Source organism: Asterias rubens, chromosome 4 (genome assembly GCF_902459465.1).
Source record: "Asterias rubens chromosome 4, eAstRub1.3, whole genome shotgun sequence".
Lineage (NCBI taxonomy): Eukaryota > Metazoa > Echinodermata > Asteroidea > Forcipulatida > Asteriidae > Asterias > Asterias rubens.
In genome coordinates this window covers 11041745-11069459 of record NC_047065.1, presented here as the reverse complement: position 1 = coordinate 11069459, position 27715 = coordinate 11041745, and the positions used below count along the sequence as shown (strand labels likewise).

The window sequence follows — 27715 nt, the reverse complement described above, 5'->3', positions numbered from 1 at the left end:
TAAATCCGCAATTCTCGCTATCGAGAATTGATATTGTTTTAATGTTTTCTCAAAAAGTAAAGCGATTCATGGAATAATATTTCAAGAGAAGTCTTTCACCATTACCTTCTGTAAACCCTGTAAGTTATTTGTAAATCTGTGATTTTTTTTTTCTGTTCCGAAAGTGTATAATGGCTTTAAAGACGAGGAAAGATACCTCTACGCCAACCCCAAGACTTTTCAGATTTCATGGTGTTCGGTAGGTACCTACAGTCATGGTTACCAGGAAGACGAGGTAGTAATCGGTGTTTGATAAGTACCATACTTCCAATGACCCTTTGCTGTCGTTAACTACTAACATAAATGTGGAGTATCGGGTGAAATTACTTAGTGTATTGAGTTATAATGAGAACTACTTTATTCAAGAAAGGATAAGGATAAGGATCCATAATCTTGAAGTATTTCCATACAATAAAAACATGAACGTCAGTTGGGCGGAATTCTTACTGTGTTGCAACCGGAAAGATAGGTCAAGTGTTATTACCTTGTTGACTTTTTAAATATTTTCGACTCTGTTCTCATAAAGGCCTATTTCATAGCTAAACAAATTGACTTTACATTACACATAGTGTGGAACTAACGAATATGTCGGTTTTGTATGCAACCCAACAAAATTACCAACCTCCCCATCCCAACTTCAGCCACTAAAGTATTATATGTAAGCCACATCTAGGAAAGGCCAGCCTACAGTAGTCAATCCCAGCAGGTATTTGGAAATAGGGTGGTGGGGGGGGGGGGGGGGGGGATGGGGGAAATTACCAGAATTGCCCCCAACAGACAAAGACCTTCTACATCGAGCAAAACGGCCACTCATGCAATTGTTAACTCACAAGGAAATATTTGCTCATAAGGTGATCACATTTTCTGCATACCAATATAAAACAGGACTAAATATTCACCCTGAAACCAATGTTGTTCAGCAATATTACTCAAGACCATGTCCTTCGCTATGCAATAACACAGGTGTTGTACAGCCTTGGAGTTATTACATGTATCAATCAATTACAAATTAAACGCATCGGACATAATGAATACGTGTTCAAACAAGGAACTGCATAATTCATGGCTAAAATGACAAGCCATTTTTCAGGAAAACACACTCTGGTGTTTATGAGGAGTTTATGACAAGCAGATGTCTGGAGTCAGCGATGTCTCAAAAACGCGACCTTTTGAAATTAATTGTTCACTGGTTAGTTGTGTTGTTTATATCTGCATTCATACAAACCTCAGACAGTTTCGCTAATCCTATTGGTGGAGAGCGCGCCACGTGGGTGTGTATAAACCTTTGTTTATGACCAGTAAAAAGTGTTGAAACATGTGTGTTTTTTACCGAAAAGGTATTTATGAATGGGAATCAAAGTGTGTTGAATCATTTTTCAACTAGTGGTTTAAACCCGCCATGGCCTGGTTCTTGATAATTTACCTCGACTTCGTCTCGGTAATATTATCAAGAACCAGGCCTCGTTGGGTTTAAACCACTAGTTGAAAACCTCTTCACCACACATGGATTCCCTTACTTATAATCATCAGTAAAACAATCAAACTGATTACATTGCCTTGAACACAGAAGAATATCGTTTTTCTCTGTCCTGTTTAAAGCAACAAGGCACAAAGCCAAGTTGCATTTGGGATGCAGCACGGGGGCACACAAGGGACAACGAATAGCTTCTCTCTATTATCAATTACAACATGCAAACAGAAATAACGCAAAGCAATCTAATTCTAGAAGATGCCCCATACTTATTTTAGTTTCTGTCTCGTAAAACTGGATTCATCGTTACTTCTTACATTATTTGTTTTGCCACTGTATGTGTAATGTTTAGCAATATTCATGAAGTATAATTGTCAACTTGAATAGTGAGTTTAAACAGGAACATTTTTAAAGACAGTGGAAACTATTGGTTATTACTAAAAAAATATGTATTAGCATATAAAACCTTACTATTAGCATAAAACCTTACGAGGTTGGTAGTATAAAACATTGTGAAAAACGGCTCCCTCTGAGTAAGTTTCCACGAATTTGATTTCGAGACCTCAGATTTAGAATTTGAGGTCTCGAAATCAAGCATCTGAAATGAAAGCACACAACTTCGTGTGACAAGGGTGTTTTTTCTTCCATTATTATCTCGCAACGTCGACGACCAATTGAGCTCAAATTTTCACAGGTTTGTTATTTTATGCATATGTTGAGATACAAAGAGTGAGGCGACTGGTCTTTGACAATTACCAACAGTGTCCATGGACACTGTCTTTAAAAGACTAGCATAGTATTCAATTATTTAAAAAGTTGGACTTGTGGAACCTTCTCGGTCAAAACCCTTGACGATTTACAAAACACAATCTGAGCTCTCCTTCCAGGCCAACCACGAGTTTCGATAAAGAAATTGTTGTAGACAAAGGGTTGGTCGAAAGCAAAAGGGAACCACGGTAACTCTTACAAAGTCAACAATTTATTTTAAAAATGAATGAGATTTTCATTTTCAATACAGTGTAAGTGGGAACCCACCAAGGTTCACTTGGAAAATTTAGTTTTTATTTCAGAAATACAAGGCACTTCAGACTGAATGACTTCAATGGTTGTTTTAAAAAATGGTCATCCGTCAATGTCGATTCGGTAGAAGAAGCAATCCATCATATTTAGTCAAATTCCCAACAGAGTAAAAGGGTTTGACAGGACCGCATTGCTATGTCACTCCTATTGGAAAAATGCTTCGGGATTAAATATCCCTTTCTCGTTACCTGTGTACAGAGTTATGTTTGGCTATAAAATTACAATTTTTGGCATCGGGGATAAAAAATATTTGTCACCCCTTACATCGATGTGTATAAAGCACTGTATACTCCGAAATTTTCGAAGAAAAAACCAAACCAAAAACACAGGCGGTGTTCGACCCACGACCTTCGCATTGCTAGAGAAGATGTCTCACCACTATAAACCACCGAGCAACCCGTTGGCTACAGGCAGGTCGAATCCTGTTTTAGCAGCAGCTACATCGTTTTGTTCAAAATATTAAATCAAGCCTGTGATAATACCAATTGAGAGACGGCGTCCAAACGGGGTTTAATGTATATCCCGAAAGGGTGAGTTATTTCGACAACCCCGTGAGCAAGGGGAAGGAAGCTTGGCTTAAAGATCAAAATCTCACTGGGTGTCTAAATCCATGTATAGTAACTTCAAGACAAGGTCATATATTATTAGTTATCGAGAGAATAACTGTTGTAATAAGTAAACTAAGTTTGGGTTGTTTTTATGATGAGCTAACACTCACACAACGGACTAGACTTAAATAATCAAGCCTAAAGGGAGTTACACAATCTGTCATATCCTAAATCTAATGAAACTGTCTTGACGCCATGATAATGATGTCAGTTCCTGTTGAACATTGCTTGTATAATGTTGACTGCACACACCAGCTGACAAGCACTTCTGTTACCATTTAATTTAATTTCCCTGTTGTGTCATTTCTTCAAAGGCTGGATAAAAATACAGAGAAGTTGAGGGCACCAAGCAAGAGGGGCTAAACATACCCCTTCCCAATTCAGGGGGTTTCAGCTGTACTTCGTCCTTCCCCTAAGCTATTCATTTTCACAATTCAGAGGGTTTTTTTCTTTACAAAAAAGTTGACAAAAATCTAAAAGGCAGTGGACACTATTGGTAATTACTCAAAATAGTTATAAGCATAACCTTACTTGGTAAGGAGCAATGGGGGAGCTGTTGATAGTATAAAACATTGTGAGAAACGGCTTCCTCTTAAGTTTAAACGTATATTTTTCGGGGGAAAAAAGTAATTTTCTACGAATTTGATTTTGAGACCTCGAAATTAGATTTTGGGGTCTCGAAATTAAGCATCTGATCGAAAGCACACAACGTCGTGTGGAAAGGGTGTTTGTTCTTCCATAATTATCTCACAATTTCGACAACCAATTGAGATCAAATTTTCGCAGGTTTGTTTATTTTTGGCATATGTTGAGATACTCTAACTGAGAATACTGGTCCCAATTACCAATAGTGTCTAGTGTCTTTAAGATTTGCTTTCTTTAATCTTACCTTCTGTACTACAGGTTTCTTTGCTGACTGCGATTTGTTGCTTGTAGTTAACGAAATCTGAACATCTGTGAATTTCTCATCATTTTTACTGACGTTTTGTCTGTTCTGGAAATTCAACTGGTGGAAAAAAAAATAGAGAAATTGATAGTTTCATTAAAAGAGCAGAGCTGTGGGCAGCCTCATAGTGTGAAGAGAAAAAAACTTCAAGTGACAAGAAATGAACATGAAAATATGTTGATAGTGTTTAACCATTGCGAGTCCGATGAATAGGCCTACACACAAAATATTTCTGGGTGAAAAAATGGCCACCCAAACTGGTTGTGGTCAATTGACCGGCTGACGTGTATACAAACACAGACATGCACTTATACATTGCTATGCTTCATTGCCCCAAAACAAAGAGGTTAACAAACTTGAACCTTTCTACCTTTTTTTACAATTTATTTTCTTGGGTAATATGGTTCTAAAGAGTTGCTTTTTTGACCTGTTTCTCTCAGTCTCCTTGCTTGTACATTTTTTAAACTTTCAAAACAATGTTTCATACATGTAAGTTACCGTCGGGGGTGTACCTGTAAACCTACATATACAAATACAATTAATGGCCTGCTTTCATCTAATTGTTGTTAATATTTTTTTTTTAAATGGTCTTTCGCTTTTTCTCGATTATATCATATTAATTCTTATATTATGGTTTTGTTTTATTGTCACACAATATTTGAGTTAAATTTAATCAATTCCCAAAGTGTAAATGTAGAGGAGTGGCTTAACTATTCCACATTTTTTGTTATTATTAATTGCCTCCTATTTCATCTCAATTTTCAAATGAATGTAAAATTGTAGTAACTCAGCCTTTGTGCTGCGAGGAAAGTTTTTTAACAAACCATTAATTTTATCTATCTGTATATTTATCTATCTATCTATACAAATTATTTTTCAAAATAAAAACGTTGATTGGCTATAATTGTCCCGCTTATTCTTCGATCTTTCCCTTAATCCCTTTCCCCTCTTTGTTTTTATTAAAATGGATACATTTATTTGTTTGTACTTTTTTTTTTGCCTCTGAAGTAGGTCCGGTTTGGATCGAAAGCAAAGGCCATCTACCCTAATTTTATTATATCTTGTTTACAAGTGATGAAAAGGGCTAAAGAAACACGAGGAAGGTTCCACGGCAAAGCAAAGTTTTAAAAGTACAAATAGTGGTCTGAAAATGTCAAACTGCTTTTGACATCTCCTACCACCCAGCAAGAAATGATCAGCTTGTATTACGGTCTCGTCAAAATGATTTGTCTAGACAATTTTTTTTGGATTACCTATACATAAAAACATGTCCCAGCAAATAATCCCATTGGTATTTGGCTTTAAATCATTCTGTTCACATTTGATATATTCAAGGTTGGAAATAGTTGATGGTGATCCCACTTTATGGGTACAATCTGGTACGTTTGTTTTTTAAATGGTCGCCTCATATCACAATGCCACGTCCGCGGACCCAAGCTCGGGTGTTGTCAACAGCAGAGTGTGGGTTCGATACCCGGTCATGAAACATGTGTCCTTGGACAAGACACTTAAAGACAGTGGACACCATTGGGTAATTACTCAAAATAATTATTAGCATAAAACCTTTCTTGGTAACGAGTAATGGGGAGAGGTTGATAGTATAGAACATTGTGAGAAACGGCTCCCTCTGAAGTAATGTATGTAGTTTTCGAAAAAGAAGTAATTTTTTAAGAATTTGATTTCGAGGCCTCAGATTTAAAATTTGAGGTCTTGAAATCAAGCATCTGAAAGCACACAACTTTGTGTGACAAGAGTGTTTTTTTCTTTCATTATTATCTCGCAACCTCGACGACCGATTGAGCTCAAATTTTCACAGGTTTGTTATATTCTATGCATATGTTGAGATACACCAACTGTGAAGGTATAGTCTGACAATTACCAATATTGTATTTAACCATCATTCCTTCGTAAGCAGATGGTCAGGAACGGTATGCATTCTGCTCTACCAGTCAGGCTCCTGGTATGAAACCCACACATCCATACTGCGAAGGGGTAACCTTGTTTTAGCCCCCATGTAATGGCCCCTGGTGAATTTTGATTTGGGTAAATAGCCCAATTAATTTAAATGTAGCCCTCACCTTGAAGTAGCCGTCCGGCCTCGAGAGTTATGAGATCTTTGAGCTACATTATTTCATCATGTTTGCGTTTAAAAAAATGCAGTGTCACAACAAAACTACTTAGTACCTAATCCCAATGCATCTTGCCTGTCACAGAGGAAGTTTTATGTAGGCAAGGTCAGGTCCAAGATACTCGGTCAACAATTCCAACGCTGCAACCTTGTCGTTAATAAACACTTTATCAGAAATGAAGTTGTTCAGGATGCATGAGGATATCCTAATAGACGCGGTACAGCTAAATATAGTGGGCCAAAGTTTCCTACACAGCCGTCCTGCTGTAATCCTTATCGAACACTATTTAAAGGGACTGGACACTATTGGTAAGCACTCACAATAATTGTTAGCATACAAACTTACTTAGTAACAAGCAATGGAGAGCTGTGTTAATAGTATAACACATTGTGAGAAATGGCTCATTTTGAAGTAACATATATAGTTTTCAGGAGAAGTAAAGTTTTCCACTAAAAATATTTTAACTTGATTTCGAAACCTCAAAAATAGATTGTGAGGTCCCGATATCAAACATCTGTGAAGCACACACATCTTCGTGCAACAAGGGTGTTTTTTCTTCCATTAAAATAACGAACTTCGACGACCAAATGGGTTTAAAATTTCACGGGTTCGTTGTTTTGTGCATAATGTTGAGATACACCAAGTTAGAAGCTAGTCTTTGACAGTTACTAATAGTGTCAAGTGTCTTTGACACCGTGATATCTAAACTAAAAGAGGATTCCTGATTGGTGAACCTTGTCCTTAGCAGTTTAGTTTAATCTTGTATAAAAGTCTCCGGTAATTGATAAAAGACTGCAGTAATTTGTTGACGATGGCGTTGGAAAGGGGAACAGGGCATGCTTTAATTTTAGAAAAAAAGGGGGCTTATTTTTATTCATTTTTTAAACATGGATGTCAAATTGCTTTGAAAATAACTGGTCTTTGACAATTACCAATAGTATCCACTGTCTTTAAGATGGTTCATGATTGTTGAAACATAATATATACAAGTGGCTTGCTGTTATGATGTGTACAAAAAAAGAGGTATATATTAAGCTTAGTATAAATGAGACTAACAAACATCAACAAAAAAACTCAAAAGTCAATAATTAAAAAGGTAAAGGCAGTGGATACTTTTGGTAATTGTCAAAGACAAGTCTTCTCACTTGGTGTATCTCAGCATATGCATAAAATAACAAACCTGTGAAAATTGGTCATCGAAGTTGCGAGATAATAATGAAAGAAAAAACACCTTGTCACATTTAGTTTTGTGCTTTCAGATACTTGATTTCAAGACCTCAAATTCTAAACTTCTTTCTCGAAAACTACGTCACTTCAGAGGGAGCCGTTTCTCAAAATATTTTATATACTATCAACCTCTCCCCATTACTCATTACCAAGTAAGGTTTTATGCTAATAAGTCTGTTTAGTAATTAAAAGGTTAAACAAATTAATTATTTTTACTTTACAAATTAACTAAAGGGTTTGAATGAAATCAAGAGAACTCTATAAACCTAACCTCAACTTTGACATGTTGAATTTACAAGCAGATAAAAACGCATGACTTTAAAGTACAAGGTCATCACAACTTGACCATTCCAAAAACCAAGGTGTCCAGAGAAATCTTTACAGAGTTATTGCAGTATTCGCAAGGTCAGCAGCAGAGCTCAACAGGTTCCCTCGTCCACTCTTGCCTTCAATACCCGATTCCTTTACTAATGGCAGCATGAGGCCTGTTAACGCTGATGAATTAGTTAAACTGAACTGGCATGAGCTAATATCTCAAGACGCCATTGCTAAACACATGTTCAATCTCCACTGGAGACACAATTCAGATATATTATATCCAATTCTGGGTGTTTAAATCTATTAAAGGCAGTGGACACTATTGGTAATTACATAACATAATGTTTAGCATAAAACCTTTCTTGGTGACGAGTAATGGGGAGAGGTTGATGGTATAAAACATTGTGAGAAACGGCTCCCTCTGAAGTGCCATTGTTTTCGAGAAAAAAAAGTATATTTCCACGAATTTGATTTTGAGACCTCAGATTTAGAACTTGAGGTCTCGAAATCAACCATCTAAACGCACACAACTTTGTGTGACAGGGGTGTTTTTTCTTTCATTATTATCTTGCAAGTTCAATGACCGATTGAGATCAAATTTTCACAGGTTTGTTATTTTATGCATATGTTGAGATACACCAACTATGAAGACTTGTCTTTGACAATTACCAATAGTGTCCACTGCCTTTATCAACTGAACCTTTACGAGGATAACTCGCTGAGACAATTTCTGCTTCTCAAGAGGTGTGACACCCTTTATGACCCGACATGCAACCACCTACAGGCCCCTTGCATGACGTCACAAACTCAAACAGCGCCCTCACTGTGGTCAAAGAGAGAACTTTCACTTTGGCTGAACTTGAGACGTGCTTGGCGCGTACAGATGCGTGTTTAGCGTTTCAGAGTAGAAGTGATGTTGCTACAGGATCAGCCGTCGATTTCACAAAACTTAAGATTATTCTTATAGGAGAGATTTTAGGGTGTCCTCCATTGTCATTCTCTTCCTGAAAAATTGGTTGCTTCCATTTGGAGTGTCGTTGCTGAGAGGTCCAGTCCCGTATCCAAATACGTAGGACGCATTGAACCCGTCCTATGTTAGGACGGGTAACTCGTCCTAACTCGAGCTAGGATTAATCCTAGCGTTTCGTGAAATCGGCTGCAGGTTCACTTGTAGACTATACCCATGTCTCACATAGAGTAGGAACTAGCTTTACACATCATGAGCTATTACACGTCACATCTACACCCCAACAAAGGGGAAAAAGAAATGCCCAACCCCAATGTCTTCCCTCAATACGTCAAGGCAAAAATTGTATCAATAAACTTTGATAAAACAATAGCAGTCAATAGTGCTGTACATGTACACACAGCTCAGCACTTGATATAGACCACGGGCAAACCAAAATCGCTTGTTATGTTACATCACAGGTACAAAGCTATTTTCAATTAGGAGGCCAATATAGACGTAGCACCTTGGAAGGATTCACGGTGTCGTAATCTGCAGCCAACCATGCCAGAAACATCAGGGCAAACCCCTTCTCCAAATAAAAAAACTAAAAGGGTTCTTAACGCGTGGCTTTACATCCCATCCAGAGGAACAGGGCAATTATGCCCTTGGTTGAGTACTTTGCAAAGTGCCACAACCATAAGTTGAGCGTAGTGAAATATACCTCTCGGCCATGACACTCCGAATTGAAGCACCGAATTGTTCAGGAAGAGCATGACAAAGGATGACACCCTAAAATCTCTCCAGCCGTACACAAAACAGCATTGTTTTCTGTGTTTACGTTTGTACTTTTAAATGCAGTGGACACTTATTGGTAATTGCTCCAAATAATTAATCAGCATAAAGCCTTTCTTGGTAACGAGTAATGGGGAGAGGTTGATAGCACTAAAACATTGTGAGAAACTTCTCTCTCTGTAGTGACGTAGTTCTCTAGAAAGAAGTAATCTTCCAACCACGAATTTGATGTCAAGACCTCAAGTTTAGAATTTGAGGTCTCGAAATCAAGCATCTGAAAGCACACAACTTTGTGAGATAAGGGTGTTTTTTTCCTTTCATAGTTATCTCGCAACTCCGACGACCAATCGAGCCCAAATTGTCACAGGTTTGTAATTTGATGCATATGTTGAGATACACCAATTTGGTGTCCATTGTCTTTAAAGTATACATTTTTGTTTAACCGCTCGGTTGGTTTAACCATGGAGGTCTGTAGATAATATACAATACTATTCATCTAGATACCGACGAAAATCTGGAGCGGATATGTCAACGCAGGAAAAATAATAAATTCCTAATAGGAAAAACACAATCAGACAGAGCGTTACTGACAGTAACGCTTCTCAGATTCAAATTTTGGAGCATACAGCTGATACGTATGGCCCTTTATTTTTTACATTAAATCCACATAATGTCGAAGAGAAATGTTTCTCAAAATGCATTATACCACTAAAAGTTGATGAAGGTTTCTTCTATAACCAAAGGTTAGTATTGATTTTAACGTGAATGTACACTACTGGTAATTGTCAAAGACCAGTGTTCTCACTTGGTGTATCTCAACATATGCATAACATGGCAAACCTGTGAAAGTTTGAGCTCAATTGGTCATCGGAGTTGGGAGAAAATGATGAAAGAAAAAACACCATTGTTGGACGAATTTGTGTGCTTTCAGATAGGAATAAAAGACTTCTAGCTAGAAGTCTTTTATGATTTTGAAATAGAGGTAATTTCTCACCAAAATAATAATTATTTTGGTGAGAAATTACCTCTATGTCAAAATCTATGCTACTTCAGAGGGAGCCGTTTCTCACATTGTTTAATACTATCAACAGCTCTCCAATGCTCGTTACCAAGTCAGTTTTTAAGTTGATATTTATTTTGAGTAATTACCAAACGTACCTTCCCTTTAAGTTATTATGAAACGTACACTATGCCTTCAAAAGCACAAGATATATAAGACCAGTATTCTCATTGTATCTCAACATTATGCACAAAATAACAAATCTGTAAAAACTGTTGGCTCGACTGGTCATCGAAGTTGCAAACAAATAATGGAAGAAAAAACATCCATGTTGCAACAAATTGTTGCTTTTCATGTCGTTGCTAGTTATACCAAGTAAGTTTGTATGGGTAATAAAGCTTCGAGTAACGTGTCCAGTGCCTTTACACGTCCATGTACAAAAATGTACGTGTTCTCGTTCGAATGATTTAACTCAAATCGTCGGGATAAAAGGAACCCCCCCTCCCTTCCTCTGGTTGTTTTTTCTTCTTCTTAGACTGAGGGCTTATCAAGACAAACTGTGATAATCCCAGCGATGACAAGTTGTGCCAGGGACTAGGAAAGAGTTCCATATACATTCAGGGTGATCCACTTAGAATCTTGACAACTACTCCATAGGGATCACGCTACAGAGATGAGGGGCCTTTTCATCTCCTCAAAGGGTCCCGGTACTTTCCTCTGGTATGCGGAGCCACTAGGATTAGCATTCTAGAATCTAGGATTAGAGCATAGAGTGGGGTTTGCAAAGTTTACACGGGGGTTACAGCATGGAGGTAGAATTAATTCTACCTCCATGGTTAAAGGCAGTGGACACTATTGGTAATGACTCCAAATAATTATTAGCATAAAACCTTTCTTGGTGACAAGTAATGGGGAGAGGTTGATGGTATAAAACATTGTGAGAAACGGCTCCCTCTGAAGTGCCATAGTTTTCGAGAAAGAAGTAATTTTCCACGAATTTGATTTCGAGACCTCAGATTTAGAACTTGAGGTCTCGAAATCAACCATCTAAACGCACAGAACTTCGTGTGTTAATGATGTTTGTTTTCTTTCATTAATATCTCGCAAGTTCGATGACCGATTGAGCTCAAATTTTCACAGGTTAGTTATTTTATGCATATGTTGAGATAGACCAACTGTGAAGGCTAGTCTTTGACCATCACCGATAGTGTCCACTGCCTTTAAGGTCTGCATTTCGGAAGACATTTCCCCTGCGCTGAGATTCTTTGGGTGCGTTCGTTTAGCTCCCCTGGGTCGACCCCGGTGTGTGGCGGTTTTTTTTCTAGGACGAACGTGGGTAATTATCTGCACACGTTCGTCCTGGGAAAAAAAACGCCACACACCGGGGTCGACCCAGGGAAGCTAAGTGAACGCACCCACTATAAGCTGCACAGGACGGAGACGATTGTTTCCATGATCACTGGTGCCCTTAAAATGCTCCATTAAGGGTGGCTCTGGTGCCCTTGCCATTTCAAAAACGAAGCATTAACGGGCCTGACAACAATTAGCATTCTAGAATCTAGGATTAGAGCAAAGACTGAGCAGTCGGGTTTGCACATAGGTTTACACGGGTTAAGGTTCTGCATTTTGGAAGACATTTTGTCCAGCGTCGCAGAGATTGTTTAGCTGCAAAGAACAATTCAGGCCTGATTCTTCACGGAGGCGATTGCCTCCATGTCCCTTTGTTATTGCCTTGGTGCCCTTGAAGTGATCCAAGGCAAAATTTGCGATTTCCTCATAGGGTGCCCTTTACCAAGGAGAAATGCCTTGGTGCCCCACCCTTTCAAAAACGAAGCATACAGGCCTGCCAATTCAATGAAATAACCACAAGAAGCAAAACCAGATGCTAGTGTCATAAATACAGACATGATATTGAGTCCTTGGGAAGACAGTAGAGATATTTCATTGGATACAGCGTCCTGATGGGAATGACCTACATGTATACATGGTGTAAAACTTCGGGCTATATTATAATTAAAGCCTACACCATGTGATTATTATTCTCTGTGATTATGAGAACATTATTATAATCACAGTTTTCAGGTTTTTGTCAAGGGCAAAACGAAAAATCGGAAACCAGTAGGAAGAAAATTGCACCTGTAAAAAAAAGAGCGACGCCTAAAGCAATCAGTTTGTCTCCGAGAAACCTTAGAATAGTTTGGTGTTCCACCTTTCCCCATTCCCACCTTGGCTAAATTTCAAAGAGCTGCTTTAAAAAGCAGTGGACACTATTGGTAATTAGGCCAAGCTTAAAATAATTATTAGCATACAACCTTACTTGGTAACGAGCAATGGAGAGCTGTTGATAGTATAACACGTTGTAAGAAACGGCTCCCTCTGAAGTCACGTAGTTTTCGAGAAAGAAGTAATTTTCCACGAGTTTGAATTAGATTTTGAGGTCTCGAAAACTGGCATCTGAAAGCACACAACTTTGTGTGACAAGGGTGATTTTTCTTTCATTGTTATCTCGCAACTTCGACGACCGATTGAGCTCAAATTTGCAAACGTGAGTTATTTCTCCATTTATAATTTTGGATGTACCCACACAAAGATGTGAAAAAGAATCACAGGCATATGACTCGGGTGGGATTCGAACCACGACCTTTATCATCTATTAAAGTGTCTCCTTAAAAGCAAACAAATGAGCTGAATATCAGGCATGTTGTTTATGACATGCTATTTTGGCTGGTTAATTTAACTCTGGAAAGAATAACAACTTTGCGCTTGCAATGTTGTCACAAAAAGTGTCCGAAAAAGTTTGCTTGAAAATAAGGTTACCAGCATTAATACCATTCCACAACTACCAACTAGAATTGGTTTCCTGTTTTGTCATGCTTAGCAGAACATTGTTAAGCACAATTGTGTAAGATCTCCTGAAATTTCCACTTGTGTGGCACATTCCAAGATATGTCGTCAATGAACCACATAATTCGGGTGTTCAGGTGAAGCGTGGGGGAACAATGTTCTCCATGGGTGAATGAAGCAAGATGAAATCCAAAACAACCCTTTTCTTTATATCTTATATTTTAAAGGCACTGGACACCTTTGGTATTGGTAATTGTAAAAAGACCAGTATTTTCACTTGATGTATCTCAACAGATGCATTAAATTAAAAAAGAACTGTGGAAATTTCAAGATAATTGGTCATCGAAGTTGCGAGAGAATAATTGTAGAAAAAAAACCTTGTTACACAAATTAATGTGTCAGTGCTTCCAGATGACTTTAACAAAAAATCAGACTTGAATTATTTTAATATTTTAATGCGAAATTACCTCTTTCCCAAATACTTTAGACGGAGCCGTCTCTGACAATGTTTTATGTTTTATACTATAATATGTATTTTAATATTTCAATGCGAAATTACCTCTTTCCCAAATACTTTGGACGGAGCAGTCTCTGACAATGTTTTATGTTTCATACTATCAACAGCCAACCCTACAAGTCAATTTTTATCCTAACAACTATTTTGAGTATATTACCAATAGTGCCCGGTGCCTTTAAGGGGGGGAAACCTCTTTAACTGATCAATCACTCATCATCCATCTGCACTATGTATGTCTGCGGCCAAACAATTGTTTCTAAATCAGCCAATTATTGTCTAATTTATTGCTCAATTAGGACCCTGATGTGATAAGCCTAACCAGGGTTAATCCCACCCATGGGATGTTCTACGTCCTCTGTCTAGTCCAGTCTTCAAGGTTTTTACCTTCATCAGAATTGTGGCTACTGGTATTTAGTTCTGATCATTGGTCTCAGCATGGTCTCAGTGACAAATATCTGGCCCCACTTGGAGGGCAATCCGCTGGATACTTCAAGGCTAGTTTTCGAATACCATAAATGTTTCACTTTCTTGGCAGTATAAAAAGATAGCAACCACATGGTGTTAACTTCACAGAAACGTTTTGCTTATGACACTTATTGTGAATACTTTTGCGCTCAGCATGGAGGATAATATTTTGCCATTTCGTTGAGGGCCGGTACTCAGTCACCGGCTGTTGGTGTGATTGTGTATATTATTCTCTAGACCAACTCGTCCGATCGAAGGCAGCGTGTTCCTTTAAGGGCAGTGGACACTATTGGTCATTACTCAAAATAATTATTAGCATAAAACCTTATTTGGTAAAGGGTAATGGGGAGAGGTTGATTTTCCACGAATTTGATTTCGAAACATCAGATTTAGAATTTGAGGTCTCGAAATCAAGCATCTGAATCCTTTATAATCTTGAAACTTTGATGACCGACTCTGGTGTTTTTGATCAGCAGAGTGTGGGTTCGAATCCCCAGCCGTGACACTTGTGTCTTTAAGCAAGACACATAACCATTGCTTCGTCCTTCGGATGGGACGTAAAGCCGTTGGTCCCATGTGTTGTGTAAACGCATGTAAAAGAACCCAGTGCACTTATCGAAAAGAGAAGGGGTTCACCCCGGTGTTCCTGGCTGGATTGGCAGCATATTACGCCATAGCACCTTGTAAACCATTACATGGTGCTTAAGGATTAGGTCTTATATCTCAAAATTCGCCCCACTCCTTGCAGTAATAATACCTGGCGCTGTGTATCCTTTGGCGAAAGGCGCGTTATAAATACAGTTATTATTTTGATTGAGCTCAAATTTTCACCGGTTTGTCATTTTATGCATTTTTTGAGATACAGCAAGTGAGAAGACTGGTCTTTGACAATTACCAATAGTGTCCAGCGTCTTTAAACGTCTTATTTATTATTAACTTACTCTCTTAAGGCTGGTGGAGACAACTTTTGCTTTGTTTTTCGCTTTCGTCGCCTTGTGCTGTGACACTTTGAACACTTTCTGTGATGAAGACGTCGGCTGTTTTTCACTGGTACCCCTCATCTTGACCAGTTTGCTCCTCTGTTTGTTTGCTTTCCCCATGGTGTACTCCTTGTCGCAACAACAACTGTAACAGCAAACATTAAATGTTAGAACAAATTGAAGTTTAATCTATTTGAATTTGATTAGGCATAATATTATATCACTGGCATTTAATGGAAGAGGGAATGGAGGACTTGGGCTGGGCAACCATAATGGTGCAAGCTTGAGTACAACTCACAGGGTGTGTAGGCTTGTAAAAATTTAATGGGTGCCCTCGTTGTAACAATGAAAATTAAACGTCAGAAGAAATAAATGAAGACCAATCAACTTGAATTTGATTAGGCATAATATTATATCACTGGCATGAATGGAAGAGGGAATGGGGGACGTGGGCAACCATAATGGCGCAAGCTTGAGTAAATCTTACAGGGTGCAAGCTTGTAAAATTTGAATGGGGGTGCTCTTGCTGTAACAACCGGAAAATTAAACGTCAGAATAAATAGATGAAGTTCAATCTATTTGAATTTGATTAGGCATATATTATATGACTGACAATGGAAGAGGGAATGAAGGATTTGGGCAACCATAATGGCGAGAGCTCGATTAAAACTTACAGGATGTAAATTTGTAAAACTTTAATCCAATGTAACAATCGTGCGCATATTGGTTGCTTGTTGTAACAACAGCAAAGAAATTAAACATCAGAATAAATAAATTGAAGTTCAAGACAATTCGCGTTTGATTACACATGCATAAGTAGGTGGGGGAGAATGGAGAACGTGAAATAGGTAAAAATAACAGAGCAAAATTGAGAAATAATTGGGAACTTTTGAACTCTAACTTTGCATTCGAGAACAACATTAAACATTGGAATAAATAAAATGGAAGTTACAAACAAAATCAATTTTAATTTGATCTACCACGTGCATATAACTTGGGTGGGAGATTTTATGCAGGACCTTTGGCATTTAATGGGTCCAAGCTTGAGTAAAACTCCAATGGTGCAAGTTTTGCAAGTTTGGAAAACTTCGAATCCAAGGTAGCAGCATTCGAGCACAATGGGTTCCGTGTTGTTACATACAACAGGGAATTAAACGTCAGATACATAAATGGAAGTTCAATCAGTTTGAATTTGATCACACAGGCATAAATTGGTGAGAGAACAACTTACACTTTTTTACAGTGTGCAAGTTTTTAAAACTTCGAATCCAACGATTATAGCATTCGAGCACAATGGGCTGCTCGTTCTAACAGCAGAAAAATTAAGCGTCAGAATAAATACATTCAATCGTTTTGATTTCGACCATGTTATATCACAGACAAGGGTGAAAAATTGGGTCTACTGCTTGAGGAAAAATAACAGGGTGCAAGTTTAGAAAGCTTTGAATCCAGATTAACATTCGAGCACATTAGGTATGACTTTTCAATCCCCCGAACAGCCCCAGCTGCCGAAGCCCATTACCGACAAAATCCCCAAAAGATTTAGAGTTACAATATTGTTATTGTTAGTTAAGTCCAGGTTTCTCGCACCCCGGGTAAGGGGAAATGCGACATTCACAAAGAAAAAGCTGATAAATCCTGCAGTTGTCGAAGGCTTTATCAAAGAAAATAGGATCGAATCATGGGGAGACTGACCGGCACCCAGGGACGTCTCTATGGAAAGACTGTGATCTGACCGGGGGGTACCTGACTGACACTGGACCAATCAAGCCAATTATAGGTTAGCTTTAGGCAATAGCGACAGTGTTCAGGTTTGGGTTTTTTTAAGGAGTTTATCCAACCATATAGAGAATGCACAAACATTGAACTTGTTTTCATTAAACCAACGGTGGATGCTTGGGGTCAGTGCCTATTTAAGACTAAATAAATAATGTTGTCAAAGCGATAGTTGAATGTTTTATTTCTGATGAGGTTTTTGGTATGTTTATACGATATCATAATATGAACTATGTTCAGCTTGTGAGCAGCCCAATGTGGATGGTTGTGTATTTATGTGTGTTCAAGACGTGGAGAGACAAATAACGCAAGTAAAATATAAAGGTTTTATACTTGGTACGAACTGAAAGAATAGTCACAGACAGTGTACATTTTTTGTAGATCATCAATATGCGTGCAAAAACAAACATTTGGAAATGTGGGCTTACGGTCATAAAGCGGTGGACAAAGACTAGTCTTCTCACCTGGTGTATTTCAACTAATATGCATTAAATAACAAACCTGTGAAAATTTGAGATCAATTGGTTGTCGAAGTTACGAGATAACAATGAAAGAAAAAACACCCTTGTCACACGAAGTCGTGTGCTTCCATAGATGCTTGATTTCGAGACCTCAAAATGTAATTCTGAGGTCTCGAAATCAAATTCGTGGAAATTACTTCTTTTTTTGAAACTATGGCACTTCAAAGGGAGCCGTTTCTCACAATGTTTTATACTACCAACCTCTTCCCATTACTCGTTACCAAGTAAGGTTTTATGCTCATAATTATTTTGAGTAATTACCAATAGTGTCCACTGCCTTTAACCCATTGTGTGGGTCAGGATAAAATAGCGAAAACCATAGATGCACAATAGTAAGCATGTAAAAACATTTGGTTGTAACAAGCGAGAAAAAAAACATTGCGTTTAATAATTTTAGGTTTTCAGATTTCCAGACGGTTTTCTCGTCTATATGACGAGTCGTTTTCAAAAGGAAATATTTCACAGAACGAAATGATTCAAGTAAAAACTTCATGATCAGTGAGGTTTCAGACGCAATTAACACAACCGTGTTTTTTATCCTGACTAATTCTGTTTAGGCCTACTACAATTTTCAAAAATCATCTGTAATCTCAATGAACATTTTGATCCCAAATACATCAGAACTTTATGAAGCAACTATGGAAGCAGCCAGGCATTGGTATAAGTTGCATATCCCAGATAGGCCTATTTGCTTAAGAAATTATGTCATCCCATCCAACGCTTTCATGTTTGTTTTTGAAGACATCTCAATGATCTTCAAGACGTTTTCTGAACCAAATATTTCAGATTCTTTGGATTAAATTAAGTTTAGAGATGAAGAAGGCACGTTTTGCCTGTCCCAAATATGACCCCAAAATATGCCAACAACATCAAATCCAATTCAATCATTTCAAAGATTTGTTTGATGGCATTTAGGATTATTTAGCCAACAGAGAGGTTTTATGGTAAAAATGTGGATGGGGAAATGGTACGTGGCATAATACAAAAAGCATTTGAGTTCTTTTGCTTGGCCAAATCCCGTACGGTACGCCTCTCTTAATATATATGCATGACGTCATAATTCTTAACCAAAATGAGGCTATGGGCACACGTTCCCCATCACTTGCAGAGGCTGCGCCCATCGCCTCATTTTGAGTTGTACGTCATACATAAATATTAAGAGAGGCGTACAAACACCAAACGATCATTTTACTAGTTAATGTGAGGAAATTTTCCCACCAGAACCTATAAGAAGTTACATTCGGGTCTCGATAGATGGATGTGTACATAATGTGTTCGTCACCAGAAGTACAAAACTAAAGGTTTGTACCATAGGACATATAGGCCCTATATGTCCATTCCGTGGACTTTTCTTTCTCCCTGTGGCGAGTCCTTTACTTATGAAAGGTCCTGAAATCCAGAAAGAAACACTTGTCTAACCAAGTACAATGTACACTATGATGTAGTAGTCTATAGTAGCACTCAGCAGAAAAAAAGGCATAAACAGGAATAACTAAGAACTCAGCATACATCGATGTATGACAACACTACATCATGTCAGTGTATTTTTTCCTGTCCCAGAAGTGACACAGCAATTAAATGCAAACGTAAAAATGTAATTGACAGGAAGTTCATGATCTCATTTGAGATGTCTGAGACTATTATTGATGACATCTACGCTCAGTTTGTGTTTAAAAACACACTTGCATTACACATGTAGAATAACACCGTAAAGAGGGATTTGAAAAGCAACAAAATTAGAGTCGTTATCAATATGAAACTGTCTAAACCATTCAAATTTGACCCATTAACAAATAGAAAAGTGGAGGGCAAGGGTACATTTGTACGACACTGTTTATTTGATCAAAACATGGGAGAAGATGGATGACATTGACAAGGTTTTAGTTCGTGAAATTACTATTAGTAAAGAAAGCGGCACCATATAAAGCCTAACCCTTTTTTTTTTCAAAGCAGACAAACAATATTTGAGTCCCAGCAACGTCATCAACTTCAGAACCTGAAAAACCAATTCGACCTAACATTGACCCTTCGCAATTCCTGTTTAGTGAAGATATAGTATTGTGTACCCCACAATGCCGGTTGTAGGGGGTTATTGTGAAGGGGGTACAATAGGGGTGCGGGGTACGGCACCCGGTTGACAACTTTTGGGCCAGAAAAGCACCGCCTTTTTCACCTTCAGGCCACCAATATATCAACTCTAATCTATTCCAATTCAGGACAATCTAGTTAAACTTCTGATAGCATATAATATGTTTTTGTTTGGATTCTTAAAAGTGGAGTGGGGTGGCTACAGGGGCTCGCAAACAGCACACTTTTAAAAAGTGACACTGACATGGGGAAATAATACCATAGATATGCAATGGATTGGAAAGGAATGCGAGTGTTTTGATGGATAGGTAATGTCGGGGGATTATGGTGCTTAAATGCATGACTGGGCTAATGGTAGGAGTGCTTGCCGTCCCTGGCCACGACCCAATATCTAAAGTAGATAAGCACAACAGTTATGCTTAGGACAATAAGGTAACCAGTCAAAATACCATTTCACGTACAACATTTGTGACTGTATCCTGCTCATTTCTGCTTTTTTTTTTCAAAGCAGCTCAATGAAACTGCAGTGGTGTATCTATTTATATTGCAAATCACAACCCTAAAAAACTCTTATAGGCACTGGACACTTGCTCAAAATAAATTGTTAGCATAAAAAGTTATTTGGTAACAAGCAATGGAGAGCTGTTCAAAGTATAAAACATTGTGAGAAACGGTCCCTCTGAACTAACGAAGTTTTCGAGGCCTCACAATTAGATTTTGAGGTCTCGAAATCAAGCACCTGAAAGCATACAAATTCGTGTGACAATGGTGTTTTTTCTTTCATTATTATCTCGCAATTTCGACGACCAATTGAGCTTAAATTTTTCACAGGTTTCTTATTAAATTTTTCACAAGTTTCTTATTTTATGCATATAATATTAAGATACACCAAGTGAGTGTCCAGCGTCTTTAAAGCCGAGTGGTTGAAAGTGAACTGCACATAATGCCCACCACTGCGGTAGAAAAACTATTAAAGTTAATGGATCATTCAGTTACTTTTTACATTGTTAATAATCTAAAATATGATTTTGAGCTCAAGCTGACGATAATCTTAAAGAAAAACAAATATTAAAGTTAACGATCCGTGCAGTTATTGTTGACATTATAACTAGTCTGAAAATAATTTGCGGTAAACCTGACGATTATATAAAATTATCCCATCAAAAGTACACACGAACACATTTAGTTTTTTCGAAATAACTACTAGGCCTATGTTGATTTACAAACAACAAAGCATCTCAAGGGCAGAGTACTTTTTACAATTGTTCAAGGGGCACTGGCATCAACAACATGACTACGTAGTCAGTCAACCCGCTCACTTTTCCTGTTTTTTTCCCCTGTACACCACACTATACATCATCAACATCAACGGTTCTTTTCAGAACCAGCCAAACTCATACGTGGTGTTACCGCAAACCTTTCCATATTATCTTCATTCGAGTTAAATACGTCCTAAATCTGGACAGTTCTTAATATAAATGATAATATCGAAGTCTTATATAGCGCACGTATCTACTAAACAAGGTACTCAAGGCGCTGAGTATATGTATATACAAACTTTCAGAAAGATAGTTCATTGCAGTGATGAATTCTGAGACCCAATTATGTAGCACCATATAAGGGTTTACAAGGTGCTACGGCGCATTAAGCAGCCACAACCAGGAACACCGGGGCGAACCCCTTCTCTTTTCGATAAGTGCACTGGGTTATTTTACTTGCGTTACACAACACATGGGACCAACGGCTTTACGTCCCATCCGAAGGACGGAGCAATGGTTAAGTGTCTTGCTCAAAGACACAGTGTCACGGCGTGTGATTTTTCAGGCAGGAAGGCAAGGGCCCTTTTTGGTGTTGCATCTATGAAGTACCAAGTAAAACTTAGTAATGGATCCATTTGTATCTTGTTTAATAGACTCGATGGCTAGTTCTTATTTAAAATAGTTTGACGTCTAGGAGATTGGTCATGACAGGCTCTAAGGAAACCCACTATTGATTAAGAAGGGTGTCCTAACATGGGGCCGACTAGTAGTATTACTCAAGAAGGTAGTTCCTAACTTTGGTATTATGGAAACCAACAGAGGTCCTACAGAGGTCCTGAGGAAACCCAATGTTAATCAAGAAGGTAGGTCCTAACATAGGTCCCAAAGAAACCCACTGTTAATCAAGAATGTTGATCCAACATACGTCATTAAAGTCATCTGGCAATGGCATTTTGTCAAAATAAAGCTTTTGTCACTAAAATATGTGTTTTGATGAGTGAAATATGAATAAACAATTAACTAAGGTTTAAAAAAATAAGTTTCCATGTTATTTACAAATTTGGAGAAAAAAAACCCCGACCCGAGAGGGCGCTGTTCGTGACGTCAATCGAGGCGCGATGAATCGCATGCAGTGCTAACACAATATAGTGACGCTTGGCGCATGCCCTCAAAGTTGAAACAATACCTGATTTTTTCACGTTAGGGAAATGCTCGTTTAGGTTCGTTACGTCTTTCAGGTACCTTCTTCAACTTTACCACTTGCTTGAAAAGTTGATGGGATGTTTCAAAAAAAAAAAATTGTTTTGTTTATCTTCATGTCAAAATGTGTAGTGTATTCCGGATTCTCGAAGCACGACGGTTCGAAGTGTTTGCTGCACAGCGCTGGAAAAGACGTCGGACCGGATCACTTTGCAAACTGACCCTATCTTTAGTTGTTTTGCTGCATCCAGCAGCAATACACCTGGTCGACATTGCCGGAAAAACGCAAGATTTTTTTTTCTCGAAACGTACAAACTCACGACTAGGACTTGAATGTACTTGCACGTACGTGTTTTATGTTCGATCCAGGTAAAGTGTGCCTCGATTGACGTTATAAAAGGGGTAGGCGGAGTCACCCCCACACAACTTTCTTTTTTTAAAACATATAAATCGTTAAAAACAATTACTCAAAACCTGTTTTTATTGTTCAGAAACATATACTCTAATGTTTGAGGAAACAAAAATTCTATTTCCAGGTGATTTCCACGTTTTTCAAGAAGATTTGTTCTCCACCATAAGTTCTAAGGAATCCATTGTCAATCAAGAATGTTGATCAAACATAGGTCCATGGCAAACCCACTGCTAATCACGATGGTTGGTCCTAGGTCCATAAGGAAACCCTCTGTAACAAATGTCTCAATGCAACCCACTCTAAATCAAGAAGGTTTGTAACATAGGTCCCACTAGAAAAACTACTGCCAGTGCCAATGCTTACCCACTATTCACCAAGACATTTGGTTCTAACACGGTCCCAAGGAAACCCACTGGTACTCAAGAAGGTAGGCCCTATAGCATAATGGCCTTTATTATCTTAATGGGCGACCATACTGCTGCACACCCCCTTTTGAATCATTAGGGGAAACTTCATCATGCCATGCGTACCGTATTCTGACACCCATGATGCCCAGTGATATCATACTAAAGCAAGTCTGTCAAATCTCACATAACAGTGATGTTGTTTTCACCTCCATTCCATACCACCTCCCGTGATATTATCACCTGGGGGTAGCCCTTGTATTTTTTGGATCAGGTCATTAACACCTTTTAACTATGTCATGTCAGTAAGCTGTAATATCAGCTACTAATAATACAGCTGCCCAACTGTGGTAACGATGGAAATATTCCAATAGTTGTCCAGTGTCTTTAACCTTGACGACTTACGAATGGCAGAAACCTGATCAAACTTTCACCCTCAATTTTCTTGAAATAATTTTGCAGTTTTCTGTACAAATAATTTTGCACATGAATCGCTCGCATCCTCTTTGCAGTTCAACATGTTTTAGGTCATAACTCTAATATAATTTTAACCATTCCCTAAAAACACTGGGATAAAAGGAAGTGAAACTGTGGTGTCTGTGTTTTTAATGACAATTCAAGATAATTGTCCCAATTTCAGATTAGACAATACTACAGTTCAGGGTCTTCCATGGTAAACACTACTATGAACAGGCACCAACAATGAAGTTTGTTAAAGGTTCTGCATTATTGGTTTTTGAAAAAGTAAATTCAGTTCAATCCTCTGGTAGTTTAGACACTTTTGGTAATTACTCAAAATAATAAATTATTATCATAATTATCATTCTTGGTAACGAGAAATGGGAAGAGGTCGATAGTAAAAAAAAAAACATGGTGAGAAACGGCTCCCTCTGAAGTGGCGAAGTTTTCGAGAAAGAAATATTTTTTCACGAATTTTATTTCGAAAACTTAGATTTAGAATTATAATATCTGACTGAAAGCACGCAACTCCGTGAGAACATGGTGCGACAAGGGTGTTTTGTCTTTCATTAATATCTCACAACTTCGACGACCATTTGAGCTCAAATGTTCACAGGTTTGTTATTCTATGCATATGTTGAGATACACCAAGTGAGAAGACTATCACTTTGACAATTACCAATAGTGTCTAGTGTCTTTAATAAACACACAAACAACATGTGAAAACAATAACCAGTAAAATCGTTTCATCCGGTGTTGTTTCTTTAACAGTAAATTTAAAATTGTATAATATGGATGGTCGACCGACCATCGTTTTACTGGGTGAGTTTTAACACAACAAGGTCTGACAACTTGCAATCGTCGCCATTTGCTTTTGTTTTTCTCCTCAGACATGTCAGGCGCACACGTATAAATAGGGCTCAATTTTATGAAGCTGCTTAAGCAGAAAATAACGTTTCCGCTAGGCAGAATACCAGTCACAGATTGTACACGACAATGACATTTTAGCTGGTAATCATATTCTGCTAAGCATAATATTGATGAGCTAGTGAATTTAGGCACAGGTTGTCGGAACGATATTCAAATTTAAACCTAGTCCACAAACCCGCATTATCTAGAAAAATAACATTTCTGATAAATTTAGACGTTGTAGACGTTTTCCATACTTTAAAGAAGTGCCCTTTTCAAAATAAATATGGTCATGCCCCTCAAAGGTGAAATTCCAGGCCTGAGACTGGCATGGAAGGCAATTTGCCGTGTTGTATTTGACCTCCCCATGCATGAACGTTGGCATTTGTAAGATTGAAAAACTAACCAAATTTGAGTCTGCTTAAGTTAAAAGGCAGTGGACACTATTGGTAATTGTCAAAGACTAGCCTTCATAGTTGGTGTATCTCAACATATGCATAGGTGGCATAACATAACTAACCTGTGAAAATTTTAGCTCAATCGGTCATCGAAGTTGCGAGATAATAATGAAGAAGAAAAAACACCCTTGTCATACGAAGTTGTGTGCGTTTAGATGGTTGATTTCGAGACCTCAAGTTATAAATCTGAGGTCTCGAAATCAAATTCGTGGAAAATTGTTTTATACTATCAACCTCTCCCCATTACTCGTTACCAAGAAAGGTTTTATGCTAATCATTTTTTAGAGTAAATACCAATAGTGTCCACTGCCTTTAAGAAATTACTGTGTGGGGCAGCCTTTGAACACTATAGATTACAAATAGTTCATTTTCTTATATTTTATTGCTCTGTTTACAATAGCAACCATAAAGTGAAACCTTCGCACCAATTAGTGGTATCTTTATGGCCTATATATCTGTCGTCAGATTTAATTTTGCAGCGCATTATTTAAGTTTATGGACCGAGCGTGTAACATTCACATCTTGGCAACTGATAAAAACGATGTATGTATGGAGCTTAAGTCTCTGACCTTGAAATATATTTGTTTTCAATAACCACGAGTAACCCGGCCTTTCTAGCCTTTACTGACCGTGGATTTCTGCCTATAATATAGGACAATAAACTTGAAAATTTGCAATATTTCAAACGTAACGGACAAGTTGTTCGTGACATTTGGTATTAAACTTTGCAAAGTCAGCTTTGAGATTAAAAATCTACCCTTAAAATCTATCATTTCAAGTTCGACAATATTTCGTACTTTTACAACAAAAACTGTAGATACACTCACTATATCACTAATTGCATCCTGGATTTCTACCCATTTCTACCGCTGCAACATGTTAACATGTAACTCCACGCTTGCATGCCTTAAAGGCAGTGGCCACTATTGGTAATTGTCAAAGACTAGCCTTCACAGTCGGTGTATCTCAACATATGAATAAAATAACAAACCTGTGAAAATTTGAGCTCAATCGGTCATCGAACTTTTGAGATAATAATGAAAGAAGAAAAACACCATTGTCACACGAAGTTGTGTGTGTTTAGATGGTCGATTTCGAGACCTCAAGTTCTAAACCTGATGTCTCGAAATCAAATTCAGAAATCCAGTCAGAAGTCTCGACGACTTGCTCCAGATGACAATTATGAGCCCGGACAGGTTTCAACAACCCATTTGAATACAAACTGGGGTAAATCTAGCCGTTCTCTACCGTGCCTGGAACCATTGCCGATTGTTCCCTGACCCAATTCGTCGCTGATGTTGAATGTTGATCAATGTTTACCGCCAAGGACAAAAAACCTTGACTTGTTTGTGCTGAACTAATGTGACAATGTTCTTACTGACAGCTGGGTTTGGCATTTTGACATTGCTGGCTACTTCAAACACCATGAATACATGAATGTATGTAGTGTATACATTTTGTCGCTATGAAAGTATTTGCACTTCTAGCCTTCACAGACTATTTCTCACAGGCGCAAAATGCAGTTGGGAATTAGAGAACAAGTTTGTATCAGATTAATACTAGACATCCCCCCACCCCAACAATATAGTTTCCCAAAAAGTAACAACATATTAACAAGCTTCGAAGACCTGTAATGTGGCCAAATTTTTTCACACAAGTTTCTTCTTATACAACAAAATACAAATTTGCAGATCAAAATAAACTGGTGAAATTAAAGAATTTTTTTAACATGAACCCTGTTTCTATTCAAATCAAAACACAACAGACTCTCAAAAATGCATTAAAGACAGTGGACACTATTGGTAATTGCCAAAGACCAGTCTTCTCACTTGGTGTATCTCAACATATGCATAAAGTCAAAAACCTGTGAAAATTTGAGTTCAATTGGTCGTCGAAGTTGCGAGATAATAATGAAAGAAAAAACACCCTTGTCACACGAAGTTGTGTGCGTTTAAACGGTTGATTTCGAGACCCCAAGTTGTAAATCCGAGGTCTGGAAATCATATTCGTGGAAAATTACTTCTTTTTCGAAAACTTTGTCACTTCAGAGGGAGCCGTTTTCTCACAATGTTTTATCCCCATTACTCGTCACCAAGAAGGGTTTTATGCTAATAATTATTTTTGAGTAATTACCAATAGTATCAACTGCCTTTTAACAAACGTGATAACTAAACATGAACATCGTGCTGTTCTCATATGATTCGCATGAGCCAGTCTCCCGGAATATGTGAACAATGCCCTTGACTAAAACAAAAGTGTGGTTGGGGTTTTATGTGCTTTACATTCAAACAGGGGGCCACACATGAGGACAAGGGTTCCGGTCGGGCCGGAAGGTTAAAGACTTTGGTCATTGTCAATCTTAAAATATACATCAAATACCAACAACTTGGACTCAATTGGTCATCAAAGCTGCAAGAGTTACGAAAGAAACACCCTTGTTGCACAATATTTTGTGTACTTTCAGATGCCTAAAAAAAGCTTCATGCCTGAAAACCTGAAGTCTTTTAATAGATGAGTGAAAAATTACCCCTTTCCCAAAACTACGTTGCTTCAGAGGGAGCCGTTTTTCACAATGTTTTATACTAAACCAACAGCTCCCCATTGCTCGTTACCAAATTATTTTGAGTAATTACCAATAGTGTCCAGCGCCTGAAAATATTTTGTACAAAACAAATGGGAGCTATTCGCCAGGGTCAATGGGAAGAGTCCCCAATTTCAGGTGAAATGTACTAATAATTGTGTATCAACAATGAATGTTTAGATGCCGTGCAAATCAAACCAAACCACAAACCCCAAAGGTTAATGTGAGGTTTCCACCAGGATGCTTTGTGAACCACATAATTCAGATTCAGAGAGCGTTTGAA

The 27715-nt window shown here is 38.0% G+C and overlaps 1 protein-coding gene across 2 annotated transcripts in view; it reads right to left on the bottom strand.

Moving 5' to 3' along the window:
* The window catches only part of LOC117289274, a 51251-nt gene that overhangs the window by 20307 nt on the left and 3229 nt on the right, over positions 1–27715 (bottom strand). For both annotated transcript variants that reach the window (XM_033770321.1, XM_033770319.1), the window contains exons 2-3: positions 15327–15510; positions 4088–4204 (exon numbers count right to left, since the gene is read on the bottom strand). In XM_033770321.1, coding sequence (XP_033626212.1) covers positions 4088–4204; positions 15327–15485 — 276 coding nt within the window. In that variant the 5' untranslated portion in view covers positions 15486–15510. The remainder of the gene's footprint in view (positions 1–4087; positions 4205–15326; positions 15511–27715) is intronic.